This window comes from Salvelinus sp. IW2-2015, linkage group LG4q.1:29, assembly GCF_002910315.2.
Source record: "Salvelinus sp. IW2-2015 linkage group LG4q.1:29, ASM291031v2, whole genome shotgun sequence".
Taxonomy (NCBI): Eukaryota; Metazoa; Chordata; class Actinopteri; order Salmoniformes; family Salmonidae; genus Salvelinus; species Salvelinus sp. IW2-2015.
In genome coordinates, this window is record NC_036842.1 from 26,585,347 (window position 1) to 26,602,592 (window position 17,246).

The 17,246-nt window shown below is 43.4% G+C and overlaps 2 protein-coding genes and 1 long non-coding RNA gene across 8 annotated transcripts in view; 1 reads left to right on the forward strand and 2 right to left on the reverse strand.

Annotated features, from left to right (window-relative positions):
• LOC111961743 (uncharacterized) overlaps positions 1 to 4,538 on the reverse strand; it is a 12,407-nt gene extending 7,869 nt beyond the window's left edge. The window contains exons 1-5 of one of the 4 annotated variants that reach the window (XR_002877033.2): positions 4,445 to 4,536; positions 3,971 to 4,117; positions 3,678 to 3,852; positions 2,503 to 2,892; positions 2,217 to 2,364 (exon numbers count right to left, since the gene is read on the reverse strand). This is a non-coding gene — a long non-coding RNA (uncharacterized lncRNA). Of the gene's footprint in view, positions 1 to 2,216; positions 2,365 to 2,502; positions 3,853 to 3,970; positions 4,118 to 4,444 lie in introns of all 4 variants that reach the window. The other 3 variants (XR_002877034.2, XR_011479497.1, XR_011479496.1) reach the window with 3 other exon arrangements.
• Positions 4,539 to 4,612: 74 nt separating this feature from the next.
• LOC111961742 (anaphase-promoting complex subunit CDC26) lies at positions 4,613 to 6,225 on the forward strand. 2 transcript variants are annotated; one of them, XM_023984246.2, is made up of 3 exons: positions 4,613 to 4,682; positions 4,993 to 5,142; positions 5,375 to 6,225. In XM_023984246.2, the coding sequence occupies exons 2-3, from the start codon at positions 5,062 to 5,064 to the stop codon at positions 5,558 to 5,560; spliced, it is 267 nt and encodes an 88-aa protein (XP_023840014.1). In that variant the 5' UTR covers positions 4,613 to 4,682; positions 4,993 to 5,061; the 3' UTR covers positions 5,561 to 6,225. The 2 variants fall into 2 exon arrangements, with proteins under 2 accessions (XP_023840014.1, XP_023840015.1); XM_023984247.2 differs by having other exon boundaries at positions 4,626 to 4,715.
• Positions 6,006 to 17,246, reverse strand: part of LOC111961741 (high affinity copper uptake protein 1) — a 37,545-nt gene continuing 26,304 nt past the window's right edge. For both annotated transcript variants that reach the window (XM_023984243.2, XM_023984245.2), the window contains exons 2-5: positions 12,732 to 12,861; positions 8,826 to 8,898; positions 8,502 to 8,670; positions 6,006 to 8,204 (exon numbers count right to left, since the gene is read on the reverse strand). In XM_023984243.2, coding sequence (XP_023840011.1) covers positions 8,003 to 8,204; positions 8,502 to 8,670; positions 8,826 to 8,898; positions 12,732 to 12,842 — 555 coding nt within the window. In that variant the 5' untranslated portion in view covers positions 12,843 to 12,861 and the 3' untranslated portion in view covers positions 6,006 to 8,002. The remainder of the gene's footprint in view (positions 8,205 to 8,501; positions 8,671 to 8,825; positions 8,899 to 12,731; positions 12,862 to 17,246) is intronic.

The window sequence follows — 17,246 nt, forward strand, 5'->3', positions numbered from 1 at the left end:
GTAGGAAAGGAAGAAACAGGTCCTGTGCCACCAGTAAAGTACAGATAGTAACGTTAGTATAAATCCCCCGCCAGTCCCGCGCAGGGACAACTTTCTCATGGCTTCTGGAGGGAAATTGCTGTTGGAATGCTCAACCGTGTCACTCATTCAGCCGACAGAAACTTTCAACCGGTTCTCCCCATTATGTAGCGAGTCGGAGTCTGAGTCTTCTCTTGTCTCTACTCCTCCGTTACGGGGTCCTGAGACGCCGAAGGCTCCCACCATTAGCTCTGACAAACTTGAAACCCTATCATGTGGCGACTCCATTACCTCGCAGTATTTAGACTTAAAGCGAATCACCCAGCGAATCATACACCTGTTTACCAGGGGGCAGGGCTACCGACGTTAAGGCTAATCTAAAAGATGGTGCTGGCTAAAGCTAAATTGGCGAGTGTAGAGAGTATAGAGATATGTTATCCACGTCGCACCACAGATGTTAGGAATGAACAGTCAGAGGTACCAGTGCAACATAGCTTCAGCGTGTAAATCAGCTAGAGAAGATGTGTCGCCATCGAGTAATTGTCTCTGGCCCCCTCCCAGTTAGGGGAGTGACGAGCTCTACAGCAGAGTCTCAGAGCCACTCCATCGCTGGTTGAAAAACTGTTTTCTCCCCTCCCAAAAGATAGAACTTTGTAGATAATTGCCGCTCTTTCTGGGACTCACCAAACAGGACCAAGCCTGACCTGCTGAGGAGTGACGGACTCCATCCTAGCTGGAGGGGTGCTCTCATCTTATCTACCAAACATAGATAGGGCTCTAACTCCTCTAGCCCCACAATGAAATAGGGTGCAGGCCAGGCAGCAGGCTGTTAGCCAACTGCAGCTTAGTGGAGTCCTGCCAATAGCACAGCCAGTGTGTCCAGCTCAGCCATACCCATTGGAAGCACTGTGTCTGTGCCTCGAACCTAGGTTGGGCAAAACTAAAACATGCGGTGTTCGCCTTAGCAATCTTATTAGATAAAGACTCCTCCATTCCTGCCATTATTGAAAGAGATCGTGATACCTCACATCTCAAAATAGGGTTACTTAATGTTTAAATCCCTCCACTTCAACAGGCAGTCATAGTCCAATGACTACTAATCACTGATCATAATCTGATGTGATTGGCCTGACTGAAACATGGCTTAGCCAGCTGATGATTTACTGGTGTTAATGAGGCCTCAACCTCTGGTTACAACTAGTGAGACATATCCCCCGGTCATCCCGCAAAGGCGGGATGGTGTTGCTAACAATTTACGATAGGCAAATTTTCAAATCTTAACAAAAAAAAAATGGGGCGTTTACCGTGCTTCTACACCTGCATTACTAGCTGTTTGGGGTTTTAGGCTGGGTGTCTGTACAGCACTTCGAGATATTAGCTGATGTACGAAGGGCTATATAAAATAAAATTGATTGATAGATGAGAGGTGAATAGTGATCTGTAATTCCTTCTACTATAAACCAATATGTGCTGACTGACTTGCACCAGTCAAGACACTTTCCAACAATAGCATAGATCTGTACACAAACACATCAGCTCGTGTGTCACATGGAGCCAGTTGTTGCATCTGCCTTAATTTAATTGAGGTTATAACATCACATAACAAGCTGCTAAACCTTCAGTCCTCCAAATTGCTCAGGCAGTAGATTGAGTTGATTATATGTATGAGATCACTGTGCACTGAGAGAGTTGGGAAGTGTGTGTAAGACAGCATGCTATTAAAAGGTGACTTGAAGGGAATATCCCTGTATGATTCAAATCCAGCAAGCCACCGAGAGGCTCTTCGTTCTGCCAAGCCTCTAATTGAGATAACTGGGTGGACATCTACTGGCCTTCATTAAACAGATTATTGAATCACAGAATAAGACCATTGTTTTCCCAAAAGCCCCCATTCCCTTCTATAGGCCAAATATAGATATGCTCTGTGACCTGACAGCTCTTCAATTACGGGGTTGATAAAAGCCTTTTCTAGCTAATGTTTTCATTTTGGAGAGGACACTGAGATCCCAGTTATCTGAAGGTTTGTTGTAGAAATAATGGATGGGATAATACTCTACAAAAGTGACCAGCCATTCACTTGATTCGCTGGCAACATACATTGCAACAGGATGTACAGAGACAAGCAAAAGACAACACAAAAATGTATGTTTTTTACTGACAATTGACAGACCTTCATAGTATATCCGGTGAGATCTTACCAAGTGCCTACCACAGAGCCATCAGGCTGGAAGTGCAGGTCGTGGACTCCTTTACTGTGTCCCTCCTGGTGCAGGATCTCGTCCTGGGCCTCCAGGAGTGAGTGAGTGAGGATTAAGCCCCACTTCAGATTCCTTTCGAATGACAAGTCTGACGAGAGTAACATCAATCTATGGCTATAGTTGAGACATTTGGTGCAAGTGATCATGTTTTGTTTTTATTGTATTGCCTGGATCAGACATTCTGAAAATGATAGAACAAAGAATGTTTACAAATAAATTCACCCACCAGGTGGTGCCCAGGAAGCGTCGACAGGGGTGCCAGGCTACTCGTGCTACACTCAGGAGTGGCCCTAGATGTCAGCTACAGGCTCATCACTGCAGAGAGGGGTTACCATGGTTACAACACAACAGGCCTTTTAAATCGCCACCATTCATTTCACCAGCTCAGTTAGCTACTGTTTATGATAACATACACTGCTTTTCTCAACCCCTCTCCATATTCTCCTGATTCATTTTTGATCAAACTTTAGGTAGTTTCCCTCATTTGACAAACACAGAAAGACAGACACACAGTATGATATCAACCAGAGCAGAACTGTACAGACTCCAGAGTGTGACGGTGCCGTTGGCAGCACAGGAGGCCATGTTAACATCAGTCCTCCAGAGTCAGAGTGGCCTGAGGATGGAAACAGTTGGCCCCCACATAGGTGTTGTGGCCCGAGGACAGGAAAAGAACTATTATCATTATCAAATGATTAACTTATTTATCATTCAGGATAGGGCTGGGCGATATGGCCAAAATAGCATATCACTGCATAAAAATAAAAAGGACAGTATAACAGTATTTTATGTTTTTGAATAATGAAAGTTCAACATTTTCTTCATGAGTAGTGCGTGACCCTACGGTTGCAACACATACATTCTAAGTGATTTCAATTGGTCTTTCTCCATTTTGATTATATAAATACTGTTCAATTCAAAGAAATCTGCATTTTCATACATTTCTGCATTTGTTGCACTTATTTGAGATCACTTCCACACTGCCATGTAGGGCTGCACAATATGGGCAAACAATGTAGGCCTTATTTTTAGCCAAACGTTGCGATTGTACTCGCGATTTAGAGCAAAACACATGGGTGAACTGTTGGAACCATGGAAATAGAATGATTATTCTAATTCTATAGTTAGAATATAATAGTGGGCACTTTAAACACAGTGTTGTTTGACATGACAACAAATGAAAATGCCAGGGAGGAGTTAAAGACAGGGTAAGGGTAGGGACAAGGACCTAACGTGTTGATAAGTGTTTCTTAGGGGACCCTATAATCTTTGGCTACCTGGGGCGGCAGGTAACCTAGTGGTTAGAGCGTTGGACTTGTAACCGAAAAGTTGCAAGATCGAAAACACCATCAAGACCATTCCTGTCTGTGCAGTGTAATGAAAGTAGACTGAGGGACTCACCAAGAGGCAGTCACAAGCATTTTGGAGTTCGGGCTAAATTGGCAGAAGGATATTTCACATCGGTTACATCTGCATCGTCATTGGATACTGTGACTATCTCGCTCGCTTTCTGCGCTCAAAGTCAGCCAATACCTCAGACTGGCACTCACTCACGTGTTCCTCAAGATCAAGGGACCTGAGGGAAGAGAGAGAAAAAGTAAGTTGAGTTAAGAGACACACATACATATGACTCCAACCATAAACAGTTGATGTTGATAGCCTCAATGCCTGCTTTGACAGAATTTTTGCCTGACCCAGAGGACTCTCGTCCCAGCCTCTCCCTCTCCTTCTCCTCCAGACTGCCGTAGAAAATCCAGGTCTTCTTCACCAGCGGAGATTCATCCTCGTCAGACATCTCTTGGCTTTATGTCTGGTCCAACTGTTCACGACAATGTATGATACTGTCCGGGAGTAAACAATAGCCACAGAGATATGAATGAATGGAATGAGAACTTGATAGCCAACCACCTCAATTTAATGACACAAGTGTGTAGTTCACTAACTATCAATTTGCTGACCAAAAATGGACAACTCCCTAATCAGTAAATCAAATGGCTAGGACACATTGTCAAATCATAGGGGTTTGTAAAGTAACGTTAATCTTTACACAAGAACACGTTGACTAACTAGCTAACGTCAGATAAACTAGCTAGCGAACGACACTCAGCAGTTTGCCAAAAGCGTCACCAAATAGACAAACCGCTCAACATTTAAGGTGATTAATTTACCTGTATTTTAGTATTGGGTTTGAAATTACACAGGAACCGCAACCAGCTAGCAAAATCAAAACACAAAAGTGGTTGCCTGTTCACATTTCACAGCGACATCTAGTGGAAAGGAGGTCAAACATACCCACACGGGGCACTGCTGAAAACTACGTTACCCAGAAGCCCTTCGTCAATTTATAGCGGATTCTACAGGGATAGGCTAGCTAGCTACTGCTGTCCAAATAAACATTAACAAAATGTAACCAAATATGAACGATTAGCCTGTTTCTTTGTGAGTACCACTGGATCCGAGACAAATTATTGACGTATGGCGCGCTCAATTTTGCCCTCTTTAGCCGTGCTTGGTCTGTCACTAGTCTTTTATGTAAGCTTGACAGCTTGCTAGTAACGTTAGCAAGTTGTTGCAAAGAGATTTGAGTGTGATTCATTTGTTTGGTAGCCTAACATGAACTATTGTTTAGTAATTGTATATAGCTAAATAAGTGATTTAGCAAATGCAAGCCATATTATTACACTCGATAATTGATCTGTCGCCTTTCTGCTTTTAGCCATCTAGTAGAAGTAGTACTTGCAGCCTTGGGCACATCTGCTTCACAGCTAATATTGGTGGATATAATATGCTGCGCAGAAAGCCCACACGTCTGGAATTGAAGTTGGATGACACTGAGGAGTTTGAGTGTGTCAAGAAAGAGCTTGAGGTGAGTAGGCACAGCATCATGGATAAATGTACTATCTGCAGGTATAAAGGCATAATAAAGAGGCTTTGCCTTGTTGATGGATTGCCTGCTACCAGTTTCTTAAAGTAACTTTAAGAAACGCTTGATGATTGGCATAAAATCCGCGCCTTGGGTGTCAGAAAAGCACATTAAAAAATTACATATACCAGAACTTGTGTCTAACCACCTACGCCCCCCTCCTCCCTTCGCTCAGATTCGGAAAAAGCAGAGGGATGAAGTGGATGTTGTTGGTGTGGCTACGTTTAGTAACATGGTGGGGGCCAGCGTTGGAACAGGGGATGGGAAGACACGGGACCAGATGATCAACGAGAGAATAGGCTACAAGCCCCATCCTAAACCCAACACCTTGCCCTCACTCTTTGGAAACCTGCAGTTTTAGGTTCCTAATGGGCACATTAACGAGACTGCTCAAACTGTTGGTGTGTGGCTGGCACAGTAACAATGCTATTGACATGGTCAGGAATACTTGTGTGCTTGCCTGAGATCAGAATTCTTTCCACAAAGAAATGTGTAGTTTGAGGATCACGTTTAGCTTATAACACACATCTTCTAAAGTAATGTTGTTGCATTTACCTGAAATGTTATGACTTGCGATGCAAAGCATGTGGCCTTTGTACAATATGTTTCATGGGAGCTGTTGTAGTGGTTTCCCTCCTTTATTACAAAAATCCAGACTTGGTACTCCCAGGAAGGTGAAGGTAGCATCTTTGGGGCAAGATGGAATGGACTTCATAACTAATCAGTTATTACTTACAATGGTATGATTGTAGTTTTATTGGCCTTCAAGGATGCATTATGAGAATGCAACAGAATCAAACATACAGTTCTTGAATGATACCATTTATTACTTGTTTTCTCTAGATGATTACAGCACTGTAAATACATCATACTATACAAACATGTCTGTGGACTTAACAGTCCAGGTAATGTTCACACTGTTGCTGCGCTGGAGTGGCAGTCAGATTCCCACTGCTGTTTTGGCCCATTAACTTCAACGCTCAATTTGTACAGTAGACTATAATAATAAATCATCTTTATACATGATCCCATGTGGTAAAGCAGAAAGTTATAATATGTTCAAGTATACACTAACTATTAATGTCCCTGGCTTGATTGTAATGCAATGAGAATGTGTGGCAGTTAAATCCAGTTATAGCAACTAGGAATTTGACCCCCAAACCAGGCACAGCACGAAGGCTGTGTTTAGACAAGCAGCTCAATTCTGATATTTTTTCCACAAATTGGTCTTTTGACCAATCACATCAGATCTTTCTACAACCGATATTTTTCCAGATATGATTGGTCAAGACCAATTAACTTAGTGCAACAAAAAAAATATCAGAATTGGGCTGCCTGTCTACAGAGACAGACATTTCCGCAAATTGGTACTTTAACCAAATAAAATCAGTAAAAGATCAGAATCAGACTGCCTGTGTAAAACACAGCCGTAGGCAACTGATAAACATTTACTAGTCATTTCTCAGAGATGAAAAAAATTATAAATCAAGATAAACAAACTAAATATACAACTTTCTCTTTAGGTTCTACTTCATAGATATCCCCTCCTGTCAGTGTGAACTGAGGCGTAAGCACCGATAGGTCACAAGAGGTGCAGTAATCATGTGTTACTAGGCCAGTCTGAGAAAGCACTAGATCCATCCTCGTACTTTCCCATAGTTCCCTGCTTGTCCTTGGGATCTGAGCACTTGCTCCAATAAGGACACTAGTATCCATGTTGTGTTGACATGCTAACTAATTTAACCCTATTGAATGAATGCACCAAAAGTTACTCCCAAGTTATATTATGAACATTTTACATTGGCTTCTTGATGTACAAGAATCAATTTACATTTGTGTGTCAGATCAAGCCTTCGAGTGCCAAGTGTCATTGGTAAATAATGAGGTTGTCATTCATAAACTACCAAAATTGAACACTGCATAGCAGTGTGTATCATGAAGAGGGGTTCAAAGGTTGTCACGCTCTGCTGCATTACACTAATGTATATAATCACACGACATGTAAATGTACTGTACTTCACTGCTTGTCCACTGGACAAACTTCTTTAAAATAGCACTGCCACTTGTCAGTAGACTACAGTTGGCCTAGGCTGTCATGTTTCCCTCCTTTAAGGCAAAGGGTTTAGTAAGGCTCAGTCATACAGCCAAAGCTGCCCTACCATCTCCACACAATCCCAAGTATGACCTTTGACACTGATTATTGTTAGGCCCCCCCCGCCAGATTGCCAGATGGAATGCAGATATGACTAGGCTTCAGAAGAACACATTGGCTTTAACTAGAGCCCAGGTGGGGTCAGGAAAAACTGTGGGCCCTATTCACAATGATCTTCAATGAGAGAGGTTGTTGTAAGGGTCTTAAATAGCCCTGTGAGCAGAAGAGCCTCAGTGCTACAAGGATGAACCTGCACTGGTTGTTGCGCAATAACAAAAACAGAATGGAATGGAAGAATGGCACGACTGGGGGAAGTGGATGTTTGGCCCTTGACAGAGCTGTGGAGCCAGACAGGAGTGGTATTGGTATAACAGAAGCCAGCATTTGGAATACCAACATGCTAGTTGGCGAGGATAGTCTTCTGGACCTACTAAAAGGACAGACTTGAATGTCACAAATGTAAAAGCTCAGTCATAATTCACATTTTCCATCAAGCAACTTTTGTGTGACAAAGTGAACCGTTCAAATAAGATAAATGTATATAAAACTGGATGCATGATGATGAGGATGGGGATTAAATGGAGAATACCTATGTGTGAATGTATGCATGTGTGTGTGTGGGAGGAGGATGAAGAGAGACCAGGGGGGCTATTAGTGACAGTGTTCGGTGATATCAACAACCACAGCCTTTTTCCAGCTGAATAAGAAGTATCCGACACCTGCCCCGGCTGCAACGGCGATACACAGATAAGCATTGTAGGTCATGAAGACCAACATGAGGAAATAGCTGACCACCACCTGGATGACGTGTAACACCGTCTGCAGCAAGTGTGCCATACTCAGCATCCGCTGGCTGCAGGGGAGAGGGGGAAACAGGATTGTTAAAAAAGTCATGTTTTCAAATAAACTAATTGACAGCACTCTGCAAGTCAGGTGTTAGTGGCAAACTAAGCCATTTAAAAACTCCTGTTATGTCCACAACATTCACCACATAGTGAGGCTTCACATTTTCCTACTGCAAGTTGATATGGAGCGCATAGCCCTTTTGAACTGCAATGTCTTCAAGTCTCATTATTGGGGTGTAAAATGTACCACTTCACTGCAGTACTACTATGTGTCAGGAGTCCTGTTGCATGGTCGTCTAACTCACCCTACAGTCTTGTGGGTCTCCATGACCATGGTGCCGTCTGCCCCGGGGACAGGCATGGAGTTGTAACGCACGTTGACCTGGTTCCTCCTCAGCAGGAACTCCCTGCCAATCTTCAGCCCCTCGTAGAGCACAGCCAGCAGGAAACAACCAAAGCAGGCCGCCACCATCTCTGAGAGAGGAGACATGGTAGAAAGGTGTTAAATAATTGACTAACCAATGTTATTTTTAGTTTTATGAATAATCAATGGCCATAGTCATTACATAAAATACTTTTTGCATTACATTTCAAGTCTGAAAATACATTCTGGGAACACACTAACTTACCTCCAGGTGTGTTGATGACAAGGCTGGCAAACAGCAGCTCCACGTTTGTGTAGCCAAAGTAGAAGGTCATTTTCTGGAGAAGAGGGACAGAAAACAAAAAATATTGTATCACACACACCTATAGAGCCAAGGGGTTTACAAACACGGACTACAAAAGGAAAACCAGCCACGTCGCAGACACTGACGTCTTGCTGCCAGACAACCTAAACATGTTCTTTGCCCGCTTTGAGGATAACAGTGCCACTGACGCGGCCAGCTACCAAGGACTGTGGGCTCTCCTCCGTGGCTGACGTGAGTAAGACATTTAAACGTGTTAACCCTCGCAAGGCTGCCGGCCCAAACGGCATCCATAGCCGCGTCCTCAGAGCACGCGCAGATGTGCTTGTGTGTTTACAGACATATTCAATCTCTCCCTATCCCGGTCTGCTGTCCCCACATGCTTCAAGATGGCCACCATTGTTCCTGTACCCAAGAATGCAAAGGTAACTAAACGACTGAAGTGAGTGCTACGAGTCAATAGTCACCATGAAGTGCTTTGAGAGACAAGTCAAGGATCATATCAGCTCTACCTTACCTGTCACTCTACACCCACTTCAGTTTGCTTACCGCCCCAATAGATCCACAGACAATGTAATCGCCATCACACTGCACAATGCCCTATCCCATCTGGACAAGAGGAATAACTATGTAAGAATGCTGTTCATTGACTATAGCTCAGCATTCAACACCATAGTACCCTCCAAGCTCATCATTAGGCTTGAGGCCCTGGGTCTCAACCCCGCCCTGTGCAATTGGGTCCTGGACTTCCTGACGGGCCTCCCCCAGTTGGTGAACATCTCCACTTCACTGATCCTCAACACTGGGGCACCACAAGGGTGAGTGCTTAGCCCCGTCCTGTACTCCCTGTTCACCATGACCGCGTGGCCATGCACACCTTCAACTCATCAAGTTTGCAGATGACAACAGTAGTAGGCTTGATTACCAACAACGTCGAGACAGCCTACAGGGAGGGGAGGGCACTTAGAGTGTGGTGTCAGGAAAAGAACATCACTCAACATCATCAAAACAGAGATGATCGTGGAAACAGCAGAGGGAGCACCCACCTATGCACAGGACAGCAGTTTTACAGATGCACGATTGTGAGCATCCTGTCGGGCTGTATCACTGTATGGTACAGCAACTACACCGCCCACAACCGCAGGGCTTGCCAGAGGAAACTACCTGCCCTCCAGGACACCTACAGCACCTGATGTCACAGGAAGGCCAAAAAGATCATCAAGGACAACCACCCGGGCAACTGCCTGTTCAGTACAGGTGCATCAAAGCAGAGACCGAAAAACAGCTTCTATCTCAAGGCCATCAGACTGTTAAACAGCCATCACTAGCAGAGAGAGGCTGCTGCCTATATACAGACATGAACTCATTGGCCACTTTAATAAATGGAACACTAGTCACTTTAAAAATGCCCCTTTAACAATGTTTATACAGTTGAAGTCAGAAGTTTACATACATCTTAGCCAAATATATTTCAACTCAGTTTCACAATTACTGACATTTAAATCCTAGTAAAAATTCACTGTCTTATGTCAGTTAGGATCACCACTTTATTTTAAGTATGTGAAATGTCAGAATAATAGTTGAGAATTATTTTATTTCAGCTTTTATTTCATTCATCACATTTCCAGTGGGTCAGAAGTTTACATACCAAATACTAATTGAATGTAGCATTGTCTTTAAATGGACAACTTGGGACAAACGTTTCAGGTAGCCTTCCCACAATAAGTTGGGTGAATTTTGGCCCATTCCTCCTGACAGAGTTGGTGTAACCGAGTCAGGTTTGTAGGCCTCCTTGCTCACACACGCTTTTTCAGTTCTGCCCACAAATTTTCTATAGGATTGAGGGCAGGGCTTTGTGATGGCCACTCCAATACCTTGGCTTTGTTGTCCTTAAGCCATTTTGCCACAACTTTGGAATTATGCTTGGGATCATTGTCCATTTGGAAGACCCATTTGCGACCAAGCTTTAACTTCCTGACTGATGTCTTGAGATGTTGCTTCAATATATCCACATACTTTTCCTACCTCATGATGCCATCTATTTTGTGAAGTGCACCAGTCCCTCCTGCAGCAAAGCACCCCCMCAACATGATGCTGCCCCCCCCCCCCCCCCCCGTGGGGTGTTTTTTTTTGTGTTTCGTGGCGCCCCCCTTTTTCCTCCAAACATAACGGTGGTCATTATGGCCAAACAGTTCCATTTTTGTTTCATCAGACAGAGGACATTTCTCCAAAAACTACGATCTTTGTCCCCATGTGCAGTTGCAAACCGTAGTCTGGCTTTTTTATGGCGGTTTTGGAGCAGTGGCTTCTTCCTTGCTGAGCGGCCTTTCAGGTTATGTCAATATAGGACTCGTTTTACTGTGGATATAGATACTTTTGTACCTGTTTCCTCCAGCATCTTCACAAGGTTCTTTGCTGTTGTTCTGGGATTGATTTGCACTTTTCGCACCAAAGTATGTTCATCTCTAGGAGACAGAACGCGTCTCTTTCCTGAGCGGTATGACGGCTGCATGGTCCCATGGTGTTTATACTTGCGTACTATTGTTTGTACAGATGAACGTGGTACCTTCAGGCGTTTAGAAATTGCTCCCAAGGATGAACCAGACTTGTGAAGGTCTACAATTTTTTTTCGGAGGTCTTGGCTGATTTATTTTGATTTTCCCACGATGTCAAGCACTGAGGCACTGAGTTTGAAGGTAGGCCTTGAAATACATCCACAGGTACACCTCCAATTCACTCAAATTATATCAATTAGCCTATCAGAAGCTTCTAAAGCCATGACATCATTTTCTGGAATTTTCCAAGCTGTTTAAAGGCACAGTCACAACTTAGTGTATGTAAACTTCTGACCCACTGGAATTGTGATACAGTGAATTATAAGTGAAATAATCTGTCTGTAAACAATTGTTGGAAAAATTACTTGTGTCCTGCACAAAGTAGACGTCCTATCCAATTGCCAAAACTATAGTTTGTTAACAAGAAGTTTGTGGAGTGGTTGAAAAACGAGTTAATGACTCCAACCTATGTGTATGTAAACTTCCGACTTCAACTGTATATCTTGCATTAATCATCTCATATGTATTCTATACTATCTATTGCATCTTAGCCTATGCCGCGCTGACATTGCTCATCCATATATGTATACATTATTCAATTTCTTTACTTAGATGTGTGTATTAGGTTTTTGTTGTGGCATTGTTAGATATTACTGGACTGTAGGAACTAGAAGCACAGTCATTTCGCTACACTTGCAATAACATCTGCTAACCATATGTATGTGACCAATAACATTTTATTTGATTCAGCTCACACAGCAGAGAGAAATGTCAAGCAGGCCGTTTGAACTAGAGTTGAATTAAAACCATTCATCTGAATCAGATTTACAACTTTGTGAGGAGGTTGTAGGAAGTGCAGAGATGGGGTGCTAAGCCTAAAAGCCAATTTATGGTCATTACAGTGTCTGCATTGAACATATAGCATTAACTGCGATGCGGCCTCTGCAAAAGTCAGGGCATTCGTAATTCTTGCGTTTCGTGGAGTAGAGCAGAACTGTTGTGGAGGAAGTTGTTAAGGGAGTGAGTTTGTGTTTATACAGGGTGTACCGCCCCCACATACCGTCAACAAATCATATCAATGAGGAGCTATACGGAGCCCTCAGAATTGTAAACATTCTTGGGATGAGCACGGCGATGCGGTACAGAGCTTGAATTGGCCTCCGCAATTGCTTCACACCCTCCGTACTTAGCCTCCGTACCGCATTGCTGGATCAAGCATAAATACATCCCACATTGTAACAGAGAGAAATTAGTATGTGACTGATTTCTTTTTCAGAGTGCCAAGCCCACTCACCATCATATGGCCCCCTCCACCTCCCCCTAGATGATCCTCGTGGGAGCCTGTGACCATGGGAGGAGCCATGCTGCCAGCCATTTTGCTGTGGTCATGGTCAGTGTGGTCCATGTTCGTCTCGAATGTAGTACTGCAAGAACCAGGAAATAGACACAAGAGATCAGTCACGCATACTTCTCACCTTTACACACATTTGTCCATGACAGGTTGCTTTTGTTGTAGGTGGGCGATTCCAGCAGTATGAACATTACACTTGCACACAAAATCACATCTTAAAGTTTCAAAGACTGGACAAAGCAAATAAAATAAATTAAATGTTTGATATGTGCGTCTACTGTACACCTTGGGGGGGGGGGGGTATACTCAAGAAAGCAGACTTTAAATATTGGCATGTTGTAGAACGCAAATATGAAGCGTTATGGATGTTACATGTAGGCCAAGCTTTTTCTGAACATATCAAAAGTCTGAGTTTGTAGGACATAGGTCAAAACATGGATATTCATTAAGGAGGAAAGGCATGTCTGAACACAAAAACTATCATTTTAAAAAGATTGTCATTTTCATTAGTACTTTAGAGAGGAAAAACAACCGTTATGGATGTTACACCCTACATTATGGGTGTTACGAGTCTGAAATAGACTTTACATTTTAAAGATTTCATGATAACACATTTTTTGTCATGTTAAAAGGTCATGGTACTTTAGGATTGAATAATTACATGTAGCTTTAATAGCAGTTACACACAGTGCCTTCGTAAAGAATTCAGACCCCTCGACTTTTTCCACATTGTGTTAGTTTACAGCCATATTCTATAATTGATTACCCCCCCCCAATCTACACACAATACCTCATAATGGCAAAGCAAAAACAGAAATACATTACTTAGATAAGTATTCAGACCCTTTGCTAACTCAAAACTCCAGGATGCTGGCCTTCTAGGCAGAGTTCCTCTATCCAATGTCTGTTCTTTTGCCCATCTTTTTATTGGCCAGTCTGAGATTTGTCTAGAAGGACAGCATCCCGGAGTCGCCTCTTCACTGTTGACGTTGAGACTGGTGTTTTGCGGGTACTATTTAATGAAGCTGCCATTTGAGGGCTTGTGAGGCGTCTGTTTCTCAAACTAGACACTAATGTCCTTGTCCTCTTGCTCAGTTGTACACCGGGGACTCCCACTCCTCTTTCTATTCTGGTTAGAGCCAGTTTGCGCTGTTCTGTGAAGGGAGTAGTACACAGCGTTGTACGAGATCTTCAGTTTCTAGGCAAGTTCTTGCCTTCATTTCTCAGAACAAGAAAAGACTGACGAGTTTCAGAAGAAGGTCTTTGTTTCTGGACATTTTGAGCGTGCAATCGAGCCCACAAATGCTGATGCTCCAGATACTCAAACTAGTCTAAGGACAGTTTTATTGCTCTTTAAATCAGAACAAGAGTTTTCAGCTGTTTAACATAATTGCAAAGGGTTTCTAATGATCAATTAGCCTTTTAAAATGATACACACTTGGATTATCTAACACAACATGCCATTAGTACACAGGAGTGATGGTTGCTGATAATGGGCCTATGTAAGCATATGTAGATATTCCATAAATAAAATCTCCGTTCCAGCTACAATAGTAATTTACAACATTAACAATGTTTAAACGTTATTTCTGATCAATTTCAAAGTGATTTTTAAAAAGGGACAAAAAAAACATGCTTTGCTTTCAAAAAAACAAGGACATTTCTAAGTGACCCCAAACTTCTGAATGGTAGGTGTGTGTGTGTGTGTAATGTAATATACACTGCTCAAAAAATAAAGGGAACACTAAAATAAACACACCTAGATCTGAATGAATGAAATATTCTTATTAAATACTTTTCTTACATAGTTGAATGTGCTGACAACAAAATCACACAAAAATTATCAATGGAAATCAAATTATCAACCCATGCGAGGGTCTGGATTTGGAGTCACACTCAAAATTAAAGTGGAAAACCACACTACAGGCTGATCCAACTTTGATGTAATGTCCTAAAACCAAGTCAAAAATGAGGCTCAGTAGTGTGTGTGGCCTCCACGTGCCTGTATGACCTCCCTACAACGCCTGGGCATGCTCCTGATGAGGTGGCGAGGGTCTCCGGAGATCTCCTCCCAGACCTGGACTAAAGCCCGCAAACTCCTGGACAGTCTGTGGTGCAACGTGGCGTTGGTGGATGGAGCGAGACATGTGTCCCAGATGGGCTCAATTGGATTCAGGTCTGGGGAACGGCGGGCCAGTCCATAGCATCAATGCCTTCCTCTTGCAGGAACTGCTGACACTCCAGCCACATGAGGTCTAGCATTGTCGTGCATTAACCCAGGGCCAACCGCAACAGAATATGGTCTCACAAGGGTCTGAGGATCTCATCTCGGTACCTATGGCAGTCAGGCTACCTCTGGCGAGCACATGGAGGGCTGTGCGGCCCCCCAAAGAAATGCCACCCCACACCATGACTGACCCACCGCCAAACCGGTCATGCTGGAGGATGTTGCAGGCAGCAGAACGTTCTCCACGGCATCTCCAGACTCTGTCACATCGTCACGTGCTCAGTGTGAACCTGCTTTCATCTGTGAAGAGCACAGGGCGCCAGTGGCGAATTTGCCAATCTTGGTGTTCTCTGGCAAATGCCAAACGTCCTGCACGGTGTTGGGCTGTAAGCCACACCCCGACCTGTGGACGTTGGGCCCTCATTGGAGTCTGTTTCTGACCGTTTGAGCAGACACATGCCACATTTGTGGCCTGCTAGAGGTCATTTTGCAGGGCTCTGGCAGTGCTCCGCCTGCTCCTCCTTGCCACAAAGGCGGAGGTAGCGGTCCTGCTGCTAGGTTGTTGCCCTCCTACGGCCTCTCCACGTCTCCTGATGTACTGGCCTGTCTCCTGGTAGCGCCTCCATGCTCTGGACACTACGCTGACAGACACAGCAAACCTTTTTGCCACAGCTCGCATTATGTGCCATCCTGGATGAACTGCACTACCTGAGCCACTTGTGTGGGTTGTAGACTCCGTCTCATGCTACCACTGGAGTGAGAGCACCGCCAGCATTTCAAAAGTGACCAAAAACATCAGCCAGGAAGCATAGGAACTGAGAAGTGGGTCTGTGGTCACCACCTGCAGAACACTCCTTTATTGGGGTGTCTTGCTAATTGCCTATAATTTCCACCTGTTGTCTATTCCATTTGCACAACAGCATGTGAACAATTATATGTCAATCAGTGTTGCTTCCTAAGTGGACAGTTTGATTCACAGAAGTGTGATTGACTTGGAGTTACATTGTGTTGTTTAAGTGTTCCCTTTATTTTTTTGAGCAGTGTATATTAATCACACACACCTGAAGAAGTCGGAAGTTTACATACACTTAGGTTGGAGTCATTAAACCTCGTTTTTCAACCACTCCATACATTTCTTGTTAACAAACTATAGTTTTGGCAAGTCAGTTAGGACATCTACTTTGTGCATGACACAAGTAACTTTTCCAACAATTGTTTACAGACAGATTATTTCACTGTATCACAATTCCAGTGGGTCAGAAGTTTACATACACTAAGTTGTGACTGTGCCTTTAAACAGCTTGGAAAATTCCAGAAAATGATGTCATGGCTTTAGACGCTTCTGATAGGCTAATTGACATAATTTGAGTGAATTGGAGGTGTACTTCAAGGCCTACCTTCAAACTCTATGCTTGACATCGTGGGAAAATCAAAATAAAATCAGCCAAGACCTCAATTGTTTTTTTGTAGACCTCCACAAGTCTGGTTCATCCTTGGGGGCAATTTCTAAAACGCCTGAAGGTACCACGTTCATCTGAACAAACAATAGTACGCAAGTATAAACACCATGGGATCACGCACCCATCATACCGCTCAGGAAGGAGACGCGTTCTGTCTCCTAGAGATGAACATACTTTGGTGCGAAAAGTGCAAATCAATCCCAGAACAGCAAAGGACCCTGTGAAGATGCTGGAGGAAACGGGTACAAAAGTATCTATATCCACAGTAAAACGAGTCCTATATCGACATAACCTGAAAGGCCACTCGGCAAGGAAGAAGCCACTGCTCCAAAACCACCATAAAAAGCCAGACTACGGTGTGCAACTGCACATGGGGACAAAGATCGTACTTTTTGGAGAAATGTCCTCTGGTCTGATGAAACAAATCAAATCAAAGTTTGTCACTTGTGCCGAATACAACAGGTGTAGGTAGACCTTACAGTGAAATGCTTACTTACCAATAGTGCAAAAAAGGTATTAGGTGAACAATAGGTAGGTAAAGAAATAAAACAGTAAAAAAGACAGGCTATATACAGTAGCGAGGCTATAAAAGTAGCGAGGCTACATAGACACCGGTTCGTCGGGCTGATTGAGGTAGTATGTACATGTAGATATGGTTAAAGTGACTATGCATATATGATGAACAGAGAGTAGCAGTAGCGTAAAAGAGGGGTTTGTCAGGTGGCGGGACAACGCAGATGCCCGGTTAGCCAATGTGCAGGAGCACTGGTT

Bases quoted from the DNA above. Each gene is read 5' to 3' on its own strand.
- LOC111961742 (XM_023984246.2), top strand. From the start codon at position 5,062: ATGCTGCGCAGAAAGCCCACACGTCTGGAATTGAAGTTGGATGACACT. The intron at 5,143-5,374 runs GTGAGTAGGCAC...CCCTTCGCTCAG, and splicing joins GTGTCAAGAAAGAGCTTGAG to ATTCGGAAAAAGCAGAGGGA.